Below are 13,658 nucleotides of genomic sequence, written 5' to 3'. Positions count from 1 at the left end.
CCTTATTCCAAACAGTAGAGAGACAAAGCAACTGGAATAAGAGAGAGAGAGAGAGAGAGAGAGGGAGGGGGTTGTGGAACAAGGACAAGCATTCTGTGCTGACATTGCACAAGCTTTTATAAAAACGGGAATGAAAAGTTGTGTCAAGTCATGCAGGGCTGTGGAGAGTGTCAAACTTCCGTGAAGGGGGGGAATTTGCAGAGACAGCAGCCAAGGCTGAGGGCCATGAGCTAGGGTGGGGCAAGGGTGTTGAGGGGGCCTGTAGGGAGGTGGTGAATATATTCATGCAGATCCACGGGTTACGTAGCAGGTGATGCCCAGGCGTCTAGTCAAAAAACAGATTGAAGAAAGAAATCGCACCCATGTTTGATTCTATCTCCATGGGGTTTCCCACCTGCATTCCTCGTCAACATGTTCATCTGTCTGACATTGCATATCTGGGTGACCTGAAACTGTGGGTGACCTGCACCGACAAGAAAATACATGGAGGGCTCCCTCTGGTGGGAAGAAATGAAAGCTACACGTTTTAAATAAATAAAAACACGGGCAAAGTCAATCTTATAGAAGTCACTATATAGTATTTCATCCAGTGCAAGAAGCCTCCTCTTCGGCCTAATCTTTCTCCACCCTTGACATATTCCCTCTGAACACATACTTTACGCATCAGGATAAGATGTCAGGAATAGCTTGTATTATAGTGGATAAAAACATCTGCTAAATGATTAAATGTAAATGTACACGGTAGTTTGTCCAGGGGAAAAAACGTTTAGTGTACAAGGCTAAATGTCAACAGAGTTTTTCTCATTCTCGTGGAACACTTCCGAACCCGAGTACCAAAACACGACTGGGACTGGGAGATGGTTACAATGTTGTAATTCAGTAAAGTCGTCTTGAAAGTGGCACAGAGCTCCTGCGCCGAGGCTATTTTGAACTGAAATACCATAGCCTTGACTGTTAGTGTCGCGCTGGGGCAGAGTGAGCAATAGGGAGTAAGGTTCACTCCTCCCTTTAAAACAACAAACGCCGGCACCACAAAACACCTGTCTTCCTTCCTTCGGTTTTCTCCCCTCTGCAGAGCCCTTTGACAACTTTTTCTTTATACCCTTCGACTTCTCACCTTTGAACATCTCTCTCGTCCTCCTCCCACTCTGTCTCCTGAAACCCAGAGGGACTCAACCTAAGTTGTTGTCATAAATCTGTGTCATATTCCACGCTTTGTCTGATGTGGCTGAACACGATACGAATCTCCCTCTTGACTCTTCTTTGGATTGAACCGAGGCCCAGCGTGTCAGATTCTCATCACGTCATCTTAACATTCTGGGAACACTCTTGGTCAAACCGGTTCTTCACAACAATGTTGCTCAGTATAAGTATAAACAGTTCAAGGACATTTGTCTTCATAACTCGACTTTGACTGACTTTTGGAGCACACCTGCACCACCACCACTGACAGCTTTGAAGACTCTGGGGTGCTTTGGGAATCCTATAGGTCATGGGGTCATGGCTGCTGAACCCTGAGGTCACTAGCTACAGTTTGAACCAACAAACAAACAGTGTTTGGTTGCCCTCACAACGGATAAGCCACACATTCTATAGCATTGAAAATAACTTTGCCCTTCAGAAAGTAAAGGGGACCTCCCTTGACAATATAAATAGGTAGGGAGTTCCCCTCTCTGTGGACCACGGAGCAAAACTGTAAGATTAACTATCACACAAAACTGTGAGACATACTATATACAGTGGCTGTGACCGTGAGACTGCTGTAGGCCAGGTGTGGGCTTGGAATCTTAACTTCACTTCTTGAATTGAGCATTAACCATCCATACTGCTCTTAGCAGCAGGCTCTCAATATCACATTTCATACATTCTTTCATCAAAGGGGGTCTGTGTGTTCAACAGGTGTGGCAGGAAACCGGGGTTTTGAATGGGAGCACAAGGGGGATGTGGAGCGGGTCGGAGAGAGGGAGATCACAGCCAGAGGGCTTTTGTAAAAGTATAAACTCAGGACTCCGGATCGGTACTTTCAGCAACAACAAAGCTGATTTGACTCTGAACTTGACCATTCTCACCAAGGTCTTTCCTCATTCCTGTGTCAGCACAACCCAAGTAAGCCCACCAGTTTTCGAGACAAAAACATCGGTAGATGTGGGGTAGTAGAGTAAAACAATCCAGATCTGGACGGCACCCTGGATCAGAGCAAAAACATCTGCTCTTTAGACTATAATGAACAAAATACCAGACAGGCATATATATATGCCTGTCTGGTATTATGCTAGGAGTCTAACCTATAGGGCTCCTTTTCCCAGACTAATGCAGTGTGCATAGCCTACCATTATGGTTACATTTATGTTTACTTAATACCCCTCCACTTTAATTTTCTGTCGAGGTACATTTGGATGAAAACAGATGAAATTCTTAACCTCTTCCTGAGGTGGAGTTACTATTAATGTTACTGTACTGTCTGCCCTGCTAACCAGCCAGCTGAGTATATTTATCTTGGTATTAACAGAGCTGCCGGCCACAAAGGTGGAATGTGCGCAAATGTGACTTGAAAAGCACCGGTTACATTTTAGTTTTAAGCCATAAAATAAATAAAGAGTGGTCCTACAATTTTATGAATGACTGTATTCATCCCCAAGCACGCCCCCCAATCAATTTCTAACCCTCTACTAACTCCACCCATTTGGAATGTCTGGACCACTGCCCGAATGTTAATTGGGTGGACATATGGTGATGGGCGGAGTCTATCCTTGACTCACGAGGTTGGTATAAATTAGACGGAGCTTGCGATATGCTGCCTGTGTAATTATTTGAGTGTACAGTAATCTAGTGATGAAGTGACGAACTCCTGGATGAACTAAACTCGCATCTATTTCGACGACTTCTTGTTTTTTTTTATTGAAGGACACCATTCTGACTGACGACTTTACTGTTTTACTTTTTAAAGTTGAAGACCATCTTCTTGTGGATTAAAAGTTAAATTTCTTCTTTCTGGTAGCAACTTCTTTTCTTTTCTTTTTGTGACCATGGCATTAATTATAATTTTTGCATATTTGACAACTGTCATCAATCTGGTAAGTGTCATATTTACAGTTGATAAAGTTAGGCTACTCGCAGTCATTTCCATCTTTATGCAACAGGGCCATATCTGTCAACGGGTTTGTTGTGATGGGCTAAAAATTATCTTTCAACTTCCAGAAATAGTCAAAACGTATTCCAGTTTCCAAGTTAAGTCTACTTATGTTCTAAGTGGACACGTTTTTGATGCGTGTGCGCCTGTTGAGTAGTCTACAGCAGCGGTGACTGAATCAATCTTTGTTGATCCTAGCTGGAAAAATTTGGCACTGGCTGTGGATTGATGCACTGTTATACGAATCACGGGTTGGCAGAGAATTGGGTACATTACTTAATCAGACTGTCTACAGTCTAGACACATCGATGACCGATAAACTAGATAGCCTATTATTGATTTATGCGATAATATGCTGTGAGTTTAACAGACTTGAACGTATGGGTGAAATTGACACAAAATTGCACACGGCCGCTAAGACATTTTGACAAAGGACATTATGTAATACGTATAGCCATACAACACTTGAAACACACAGAGAACAACGTGGATTAGTTGGGACCATGTCTCCTCTTTGCTTAGCCAATTGAAGCAAACGCTCTTACAATAACATGTTTGTTTTCATGGAGGTCTTACAATCCAGTCCTCCCCCTTCAACCTTCCCTTTTCTCTCCACTTTCAGGTGAGCACCAGCTGCCCGGCTGTGTGTGAGTGTCCAGCGGCGCCCCCTATGTGCCCTCCAGGGGTGAGCATGGTGTCTGACAGCTGCGGCTGCTGCAAGGTGTGTGCCGCCCAGCTCAACCAGGACTGCGATCCCACGATGCCTTGCGACCATCACAAGGGGCTGGAGTGTAACTACGGCAACGATGTGACCCTGGCTTTGGGCATCTGCAGGGGTATGTGTGGAGGAAGTGTGTCGTTGTTAAAGCTTGTGTCTCGTGGAGAGGGGGAGTTTAACTACGTGGGGATGATTTGTATGAGTATGTTTGTTTATCGTGTGCAAGCATGGTAGTACGGTTCCAAGCCTGTTGTGTGTTGAGGGAGAAACAAACCATGTGTTGAAAGTCCTCATAACCTCCAGACTTAGCACATCGCACCCCAGTGGGACTGAGATATTTTGATGTGTAGTAGATTCCTTATCAGGAGGAGGGAGTTCAATCTCAAAGACCCAGAAATATAACATCTATCCGCACAGAGCCAAGATTCCTACATAGACTAAGAATAGAAAGGTCCTCTGTGAGATGGTGACATTGAGTCGGTCTCTCTGTCTCCTCGGCCATGCGCCTCACTTCCTGTTAACCTTTCCATGACCTCTTCTCCTCAGATCCAAGCATTCCCGGTGGGTTTCCAGAGTGATTTCAGTATCGGGTGGTTGTGTGTTTGCCGGTTGTTAGGGGGCAGGTTACGCAAGGGGATCTCAGCTGGTGTAACGAGAGAATGTGGCGAATTCCAGCCAGTCATACCTGAGATTGTCAGGGGAGGCTTGTGTCCGAACTTTAAAAACACATCCTAGTCTTTAGACATGGCCGACATCTTTGAGATACCCGAAACACATGTGCTGCCCAAAATATCCCGAACCCATGTGTTCGCGAAGGCTTGTAACATAGTAAACAGTTCTTTACCCAAGGCTCTGTTGATGGTTTTATGTGGCTTTAAAGCCTTTCATGTGTTGTGTGGGTACATGACTTTGGTGTCAATGGACGGCCCCCTGACGGGATGAATAAAGGCTGGTGTCCATGGTAACCAGAGGTGTATCTCTCCACAGCGAGGAGGGAGGGCCGGAGCTGTGAGTACAACGGGCAAATCTACCAGAACGGGGAGAGCTTCCGGGCCGGCTGTAAACACCTGTGCACCTGCATCGACGGTGCCGTGGGCTGCGCCCCTCTCTGTGCCAACCGGCTCCCGCCCGCCTCGCCCACCTGCCCCTACCCGCGGCTGGTCAGGGTGCCGGGCCAGTGCTGCTTCAGCGTGGACTGCCACAAGGGCACTTGGCGACTGCCACCCAAATATCAGAAGCCTTGGCAGCCTCAGCCTCGACCCTACCAGCCTGAGAGCGACAACACCGTGGGCAACGAGCTGGCCGAGAGGGCCAAGGGCTGGGAGGATGAACAGGGATACAAACACCTGCCTGGTGAGACGAGTGGTTTTCTCAGTGTCGACACTCGGCCCAGTTAACTCGCTCGCACTGTCGACGTCAATGTTTGGCTTTGTCGACGCTGTTGTCTGTTACCTTAATGACTGTGACCGTAATCGTTGTTGCATGTTGTGACGGTGTTACGTTCTTCTTTTCCACGCCCCTCGGCCTATTTCTTCATCCCTCCTTTCCTCTCTCTTCCTGATTCGCCAGTCTGGAAGCATCCTCAGGAGAAGTGTGTTGTCCAGACCACCGATTGGTCCCAGTGCTCACGGAGCTGTGGGATGGGCGTGTCCTCGCGCATCACCAACGACAACGCCCAGTGCAAACTGGAGAGAGAGACGCGCATCTGTACCATTCGACCTTGTGGGAGCATAGCTTTACCCTCAAAGGTAAAGAGAGAATGTGTGTGTGTGTGTGTGTATGGTGGACAATAAACAATTTTATTGCTGCTAAAGGGGACCCACTAGTAGAAGATTATACGAAAACCAAACGTAAGCACAAAAGAACCATTTCACGAGACTCTCTCCCGGCCCTAAACCCCAAACGCAGCACAACCCCCTCCTCTCTCTCGATCACCCTGGCCGACTCCAGCTGGAACACGTTGATAGCAAAGCCGGCGCCGGGCGCCGTGACGCCGTGTCCGTTTCCCCTCCCCGGCTGCGCGTCTGATGGGAACCGAACGCGCGTTGATTTACTCCCCGGTCGCGGCGCCCCTTTTAAATATAGTCCCCGAGCTTCTGCATTCCTGCCAAGCAACTGTCCATAGCTGGCTGCTCTCTGTGTACTCAGTCAGCCAGGGAGACGGGGTGTCTATATTAATCCTCTGGTTCTCAGTCCGAGGGGCATGGGAGCCTGACTGCCTCCAGTCTAATAAGGCCTCTGATTCTCTGGGAGGGTTGGTGGGCAAATAGGTTCCATTCACGTGGAAGGGTCAGTTGGGTTTAACGGGGAAAGCTTGCGAGATGTTTTTCTCAAAGGATCCGGAAAGAGTTTCTGGATGTCCAGTCGGCTATTAGGCCTGCGTATAATTATTGACACGTGTTCGTGACAACACTCCGGGGCAATTGTGTGTCATATGAAGGGCTTGATGGTTAGTCAGGTCACTAAGGAGTATGTATTTATAAAGAATCAACTGTCTGTCCTCCTATGTCTTTCTATTCACAGAAAGGGAAAAAGTGCTCCCCTACCCAGAAATCCCAGGAGCCCAAGCGTCTATCCTACGGCGAGTGCCAGAGCGTCCGCCTCTACCGGCCCAACTACTGCGGCGTGTGCACGGACGGCCGCTGCTGCTCCCCGCGCCGCACGCGCACCGTGGCCGTGACCTTCGTCTGCCCAGACGGCGAGCGCTTCCAGCGCCAGGCCATGTTCATCCAGTCCTGCAAGTGCGGCGAGGACTGCGGCCATCTCAACGAGGCAGCGCTGCCCCCGCAGCACTGGATGTACGGAGACACGCACAAGTTCGTCGACTAGACGAGCCGGGCGGGCTCCTGGTCGTCTCTGGGAAGGAGGACATGTTGAAGGAGGACTTTGCTCCCTCAGACTTTTAATAAGACAACCAACCTTGAACTATCTGACTATAATGGGCGGGCCTAGAATATGTTGTGTGTGTGTGACTACGGGGGTAGGGAATGATTGACAGGTGATTGTCTCCTAGGGGTTCCACCAGACATGGGTCTTAGAATAGTCCTGCAGGGTGAGTTAACGAGCAGCACACAGGTGCTGGGACAGGTGACTATGGGGGCCTGATCATGAGGCCTTCACGACAAAGAACAAGGAGATACACACACCATCACAGAGCTGTTCAGTGTAGGGATAATCTAGGATCTGTACGGGGACAACAAATTGGACATGTTGCCCACATACAGCTCCATAAGCGTAACGCAAAGGCAGTACAGGAACCATTGTGTTACCAAGATTTCCCATAATGCACTGACTACGATGAGGCAGGAGGAGCGAGGAAGGGGCCTGATTGGCTAAAAGATAAACATGGACGACCGTGGACGTTAGACACGCTGAGCGCTTCAACGAACACTATTTATTCTTTGTTCAAACGCCGAGCTATGAAGAGGAACGTTGTTCCCGACGCGAGCAGAGGGGAAGATGACGAGCCACCTGTAAGCAGAGATTTATGGATGGTAATTAAAGATAGCCCACGCTCCTTTTAGCTCCAGTGACTTCTATACTATAAGGAGCTCTGTGGAGGACCGAGACGCATGCAGAGGACTGAACTCATTCCAAATCATTTCAGATGACCTCTGTTCTCTCAACATGAAGGAATCCAACACAGATCAGTCGTTTTATTTGTAACCCGGGAGCCACGTCAATCTCAACCTTGTAATGTTTAATAACCTAAGACTGTAAAATACATTTATTTAATCTATTTAAACTGTGTGATTCATGAGACGGCCTATGTCGTGAACATTAGAGGTTTATGATGTGGCTGCATACTAACAAAAGGGAAATGACCTATTTTCTCTTAGTCACAGCTGATCTGGTGTGTGTACGTGGGTTCCTGTGTGTTCTTGTGTGGCAGGCATTTGATGAGGTGGGAATTAAAGAGGTTGATAAACTCAAGAGGCTAGTGGAGTGTTCAAATGGGATCATAGTGCCACCTACTGATATGGCTGGTAAGGATTAAATTATTTCAAGGGATGAATCTCGCTTATCAAATGTCATTTACATATGCAAATTATGTGGATAGTCTGAAACGCTAGTGTGTATATATATATATATATATAAATAAAAAAAACGCACCAACACTCAAATGACATTGTATAAAAAGTTTAATTTCATTAACCAAAAATACAACCACGATTATAACAAGAGCAACTTTTAAAACTGACACCCCCGGGAAAAATAATTATAAAAAAAAAAAAAAAAGTTGCATTGGGAACTCATTTTGGGACATAAAATTAGGGGGAGGCTTTAAAATAAACTGTCAAGATTTTTTTTTCTCTTTTTTTTCTCTCTCCCCCAAAGAATACAATGGGACAGAGGGGCACACACACAATCTGTCTTCACTGGGATCGATGACTCATCTGGACTGTTCAACTGGAGAGAGAAGAGGAGACAAACATGCATTAGCCTTTTGTCTTCCAATGCTAATTCACCATCATAATTTTTTTTATTTTTTAGAAAGGCCCCACTGCAATTCAAACAAAATAAAAAGCACCCATATTATTGATCCCATAGAATTAGTGACTTGTGACTAAAAAAAGTACAGATTTCTGTACAGAGCATACCCATATACACCGTCTGATGACATTTTACATCACGTGGACCAAAGCAGACCACTGTCTTAATCTTAATAATATTCCATAAGACCACCACAAAGAAAAAGGTCCCCATGGCTTGTGAGAGGGGGGGGAGGAGCTTACTGTAGGTGGAGATGTCAATCTCCTCGGGAAGCTCGGCCACGTTGACCTCGAAGCGGTCCTGCACGTCGTTCAGGGTCTTGGCGTCGGTCTCGTCTGACACGAAGGTGACGGCCAGGCCTTTCGTCCCGAACCTGCCAGCACGGGCCACCTGGATAGGGGGAGGGAGGGGGTCAGAGGAGGACCCTGCGGCTGTGTCGGCAGATATTGTTTCTCTCGTGAGAAAGGTGCATGTCTATTTATGTAGCGCAAATGCAGTGAACAGTGGCTGGCCTTCACAGATAAAAATGCACAGTCCTTCCTTTGATATTAAAAATCTATTCGAAATCACCCCGCAGAGTAAAACGAGTTATGGGTGTGAAGGGAGACTGACCCTGTGCAGGTAGGTGTCGGAGTCCTCTGGCATGTCGTAGTTGAAGACGATGTTGACCCGCTCGATGTCCATCCCTCGGCCAAACAGGTTGGTGGCCACCAGGATACGCCTCTGGAAGTCCTTGAACTGCTGGTACCGAGAGAGCCTGCGGAGAGGAGGAGAGCGAAGGATCACACGGCTATACTCGACCAGTTCAAACACGGGCTTGATATCCCCCCCCCGGCACATCGGCGGGCTTGTCGAGCAGAGCGCCTAGTCTTGTCAAATAAACGTTCAGTTCTCGGCTTTGAATGCATGGCCGTCTTTAAAAGCCTCCTTTCCAGTACTGGAACACATTTCAAACACCCGACGTGATCTGAATAGATACAGCGTCGAGTTTCGAGACGTTCTGAAACGGTGTCGGAGCTTATGATTCAGTATTGGAGCTCATTCATTATGCATCAAGTCCATGCATAATTTCACCCACCCCGTTGAACTACGATGCGCCATGGAAGTCTAATAGACCCGTAGTCTGCACTAATCTCTTCACTTATCCCCAGAAGGATTTGAATTGATACAAAGTGCTGCAAAAGCCTTCCTTCACTGCGCGAGATCAAACAAAACAGCAGCGTTTGTAATCATAATAAAATAATAGTATGCGTGTTATTTGACAGATGCCTCCTTTCAAAGCGGTATAAGGAGTGGGAAGCCAAAGCCACTCCGAAGATCTGCAGCCAAAAACGCCAGCTAAAGAGCTACAGCCACGCCCCTCCGATCCAACTCCCGAAATCCCATTTGACGGCTCTGAGTGGCACTCACCTCTCCTCCTGGGCCATGCCCCGGTGGATGGCGATGGCGGGGAAGTTCTGCTCCACCAGGAGCTGGGACAGAGCCACGCAGCGCTGCACAGACTTCACGAAGATCACCACCTGCAGGGGGGGAGGGACAGCACAGGAGTCAGACGCGCAACGAAGAAAGACACTTCCAAACAAGGGTATGCGGGGCCAAAGGTGGAGGAGGAACCCAGGTGCCGATCCCTCGACGTGGGATCTAAAAAAAGAAAAAAAACGTCCGCGTCTGACCTGGTTGAACTCGAGGACGTCGAGCAGGTCGAACAGCTTGCGGTTCTTCTCGCTGTCCTTCAGCTTGCAGTAGTACTGCTGCAGGCCGTGCAGGGTCAGCTTGGTCTCGTCGTCCACAAACACCTCCATGGGCTGCAGGACAGACGGACACGGAAGTCAGTGTGAACTTCAGGACTTTTTCCAAACTGGATAAACCGCTGTCATTTGTACATCATGGTTTTCCTGATTTCTTTTAAATACATCAATACAATGGTACAGCACTTCCAACACAGAAGTAATGAGGACATGTTCCTCCCGATAGGTCCAGAGGCAGGGGTGAAGCCCCTGACCCAGGTTCATTAAAGGGAGGGTCACTCTTCCCCCCCATTCATGGCCACTTGTAACACTGACAGCCACAAGTGGGCAAAGCTAAGAGGGATTTCAACATGTTCAGGTCAAACTTGAACATGTTGTTACTGCTTCAATTTTGTCTATCATGAAGCCCCCCCCCCCCCCCCCCCAAACTCACATCCTGCATGAACTTGCGGCAGACGGGGCGGATCTCCTTGCTGAGGGTGGCGCTGAACATCATGCACTGCTTCTCGTGGGGCGTCAGCCTGAAGATGTCCTGCACGTCCCGTCTCATGTCTTCACAGAGGAAGACGGACATGTTCGCGAAAGAAGAACGTGTTAGGCGATAGGGCGGCGCAGTTCAGCACGTTTGCAGATCAAACTCTTATCTTATCTGGACAATGTCCCCCAAAAAATAATCATAAAAAAGGTCAAAACCAGTCCTAATGTTAACTGAACTCCGATCCAACAGTTCCACTCACCCAGAGCCTCCAGCATCTTGTCACACTCGTCCAGGACAAAGTGCTTGACGTTCTTCAGGCTGAGGGTCTTGTTGCGGCTGAGGGCCAGGATGCGCCCGGGCGTGCCCACCACGATGTGGGGGCAGTTCTTCTTCAGCACCTCCTCGTCCTTCTTGATGGCCATGCCCCCGAAGAACACGGCGGCCTTGACGGTGGGCATGTACTTGGAGAAGCGCTCGTACTCCTTGCTGATCTGGAAGGCCAGCTCGCGCGTGTGGCACATGACCAGAACTGACACCTGGTGGTGCAAAAGGAGGGACGTTAGGCAATCAGCTTGGCCCCCCCCCCCCCCCCCCCCCCATTATAATATCCTGCAGTCACAGATTCAACACAGCAGGAAGCTTATCCTTGGTGTGACCCACTCACCTGGCCATCTACAGGCTCGATCTGTTGGAGAGTTGCCAGTACAAACACTGCCGTCTTTCCCATACCAGACTTGGCCTGACACAAAATGTCCATACCGAGGATGGCTTGTGGGATGCACTCGTGTTGTACTGAAAGAGATGCAAATGAAAATGTTTACGGATCAGATGGGTCAATTAGGTTGTGTGCATATCCTAGAGAAGAAAAAAAGTTGCAAAACAAAATCTGACGGTGCAAAAGTACGCAGGTGAAAACATCCTTTTCAGGAGTTTAACCGACTGGGTCTTAGTGGCGTCACCTCACCTTCGGAGGGATGTTCAAAACCACAGTCGACAATGGCACGAAGCAACTCGGGTTTGAGCAGGAAGTCTCGGAAGCCGGAGCTGTGGATGGACACATAGGAGCCCTTCACCTCCTTCTTGCCTGCCGGGGTGGCCGCTTCTGGGGCGGTCTGCGGTTCCTCATCCTCCTCGTAGTCCAACAGCTCGTTGTCAACGTCGTTCTCTGCCATGCTGCGACGGGAAACAAAGATGTAGTGCATCAACATTATGCTGTGTGCATTCAAGTTTTATGGTATTGTCAGAAAAGTCGGTGCTGCTTTGGTATTTACAGTGGCGCGGCCCTCTGGCTTGCTTACCAAGTATCTGTCGAACAGGATCTACAGTATTGTTAGGTTGGGTGTGGAACTAGGTACCAAATGGTTCACTTTTGCGTTTTGATTTAATCAACAAAATGCATAAATTAGGAACCAAGCTAACTACAGTACTCGACGAAGCTAACTAGCAACCCCTTGCGAGTCAAACTCTGAGCGGCAAATCTGACTCCGTTATCTAGCGAGGCTACCGCTGGTACGCTTTGCTAATTGCTAGCAGGCCGTGATTCCACCGCACGCAAGTCGGCCGTGTGCTTCTAGATTATCCACAAACTTTAATAGCTAGTTGGGTGGATCGGTTATCAAATCCATTTAAACCCATTTCTCTGTTGGATTACGTATCATATCAAGCATTTTAGAGAATATTCATCCGAGAATATGGACTCAAAATTCAAGGTCCGGGTCTTACGACACAAACAATGCGTGGTCGGTCGGCCGCCCACCCTGCTCCGTTGCATCTCATTCAAACTTCATAATTAATCTAACTAGTATATAAATACATAAGCAACGTAACTATGCATATATAGAAACAATTCAACATCAGAAAAAGTTTTACAGCAAACGTTACGGGATATAATCGTGAAAATATCTTCAGAAAGATAGCCTATAAAATGTGAAGCTCACGCCTGCGACACAACTGAGCTAGTGCTAGCTAAGCTAGGCTAACGTGGCTAGTTAGATAAAGCTAGCTAAATAGCTAACTGTAACAAGCCAGTCTTTGTTTACAGATTACAAACGAAATATTCGATTATGTCTGCCCCAGGTGGCCTCAAGCGAGACAACTTTGTATTTGACAACGGTTCAATTATATTGGAGTTCAGAATGATCAAATAAAACAACAAAATCTAATTTACCTTTCTGTGTTTGATGGCTTGGTACTGTTCAGCTTCGAGAATGCGATCAACTGCTAACTGCTAGCTCAAATGCAGTTGTCAAGTTCCGTTCTTCCCGGAAACACCCCTGATTCTCCAACTCAGTATTGGTTAGTTTTAGAGCCACTCAAATGTCAGCGTTTGTCATGATATTTCACAATTTTGTAAAATAATCTCCATGTCTTAATCATAGCATACACAATGGCAATGGCAATGCGTTAGAAATTATTTTATTAGGATTTAGTCTACTCAGCAAACACAGAAATGTCCGAATTCGAATTCAGGTTGAAGTGACCTTCGCTATACTTTTACTCTTGAGTCCTCGGTAAAAGTCCCACTTTCAGTCGTTCTGTCACCATCACTCATGACTGCTCTCCCTCAAATAATTGCGGTCTTAATACAAATATAGGCTAATAATTAAGCAATTTTGTGTGATTTAGATGCAATATGAATTCTATCCATCTGGTGGCAGAAGAGTAGCCTAAATAATAACGGCCCTAGTAGGCAACTACTATAATAAAATCAAAAATAGCTTCATCAATGAATTCTACCTAATTAACGATGTCAGGCTAGGTGTGTAATCTGCTGCTTGAAGGTTTGATTGATTTACTCTTAAGGGATATATTTACAATTTCCATGACTCCCATTTTTAAAAACTGTTTTTTCATCCTTCAGTTTAGTAAACCAGTTGAAAAAAAATAAAAATCCATATTCGATGCCAAATTCACCGCTGGAAGGAACGACACCTGCAAGCACCTCCTCCGCGCAGAATAAAAAAATAAATTGATTGGTGGATTGTGTTGTCCTTATAAAGGGTACTGTAAGTAAGACAATTCATTGGCTTTTAACATGTCAATCGTACCTTCTACTGTAGTGTGATTGGCGTTGACCCTCCCCATGTTGAA

General features: G+C 47.1%; 2 protein-coding genes across 2 annotated transcripts; one reads left to right on the top strand and one right to left on the bottom strand.

Annotated features, from left to right (window-relative positions):
- Positions 1 to 2,788: 2,788 nt before the first annotated feature.
- Positions 2,789 to 8,157, top strand: LOC134008847 (CCN family member 1-like). The gene is made up of 5 exons (XM_062448406.1): positions 2,789 to 3,074; positions 3,753 to 3,966; positions 4,836 to 5,201; positions 5,418 to 5,596; positions 6,372 to 8,157. Exons 1-5 carry the CDS (start codon positions 3,027 to 3,029, stop codon positions 6,675 to 6,677), a joined length of 1,113 nt encoding a protein of 370 aa, XP_062304390.1. The 5' UTR covers positions 2,789 to 3,026; the 3' UTR covers positions 6,678 to 8,157.
- LOC134008840 (ATP-dependent RNA helicase DDX39A) lies at positions 7,973 to 12,863 on the bottom strand. Its single transcript, XM_062448399.1, has 10 exons — positions 12,736 to 12,863; positions 11,533 to 11,741; positions 11,233 to 11,360; positions 10,828 to 11,104; positions 10,524 to 10,642; positions 10,016 to 10,147; positions 9,753 to 9,862; positions 8,955 to 9,099; positions 8,585 to 8,732; positions 7,973 to 8,258 (listed from the first exon to the last, which is right to left on the bottom strand). The coding sequence occupies exons 2-10, from the start codon at positions 11,738 to 11,740 to the stop codon at positions 8,242 to 8,244; spliced, it is 1,284 nt and encodes a 427-aa protein (XP_062304383.1). The 5' UTR covers position 11,741; positions 12,736 to 12,863; the 3' UTR covers positions 7,973 to 8,241.
- Positions 12,864 to 13,658: the final 795 nt, after the last annotated feature.

Source organism: Osmerus eperlanus, chromosome 22 (genome assembly GCF_963692335.1).
Source record: "Osmerus eperlanus chromosome 22, fOsmEpe2.1, whole genome shotgun sequence".
Classification (NCBI taxonomy): Eukaryota; Metazoa; Chordata; class Actinopteri; order Osmeriformes; family Osmeridae; genus Osmerus; species Osmerus eperlanus.
The sequence above is the reverse complement of the archived record's forward strand: the minus strand, read 5'-3'. Positions and strand labels throughout refer to the sequence as shown.

What these genes read in the sequence shown, in the direction of transcription:
- LOC134008847 (XM_062448406.1), top strand. Translation starts at nt 3,027, where the DNA reads ATGGCATTAATTATAATTTTTGCATATTTGACAACTGTCATCAATCTG. An exon ending in TGACAACTGTCATCAATCTG is followed by an intron (nt 3,075 to 3,752) that starts GTAAGTGTCATA and finishes CTCCACTTTCAG; the next exon opens with GTGAGCACCAGCTGCCCGGC. An exon ending in GGGATACAAACACCTGCCTG is followed by an intron (nt 5,202 to 5,417) that starts GTGAGACGAGTG and finishes CTGATTCGCCAG; the next exon opens with TCTGGAAGCATCCTCAGGAG.
- LOC134008840 (XM_062448399.1), bottom strand. Translation starts at nt 11,740, where the DNA reads ATGGCAGAGAACGACGTTGACAACGAGCTGTTGGACTACGAGGAGGAT. An exon ending in TTTTGAACATCCCTCCGAAG is followed by an intron (nt 11,361 to 11,532) that starts GTGAGGTGACGC and finishes CATCTCTTTCAG; the next exon opens with TACAACACGAGTGCATCCCA. An exon ending in GCCGCAAGTTCATGCAGGAT is followed by an intron (nt 10,148 to 10,523) that starts GTGAGTTTGGGG and finishes TCTGTCCTGCAG; the next exon opens with CCCATGGAGGTGTTTGTGGA.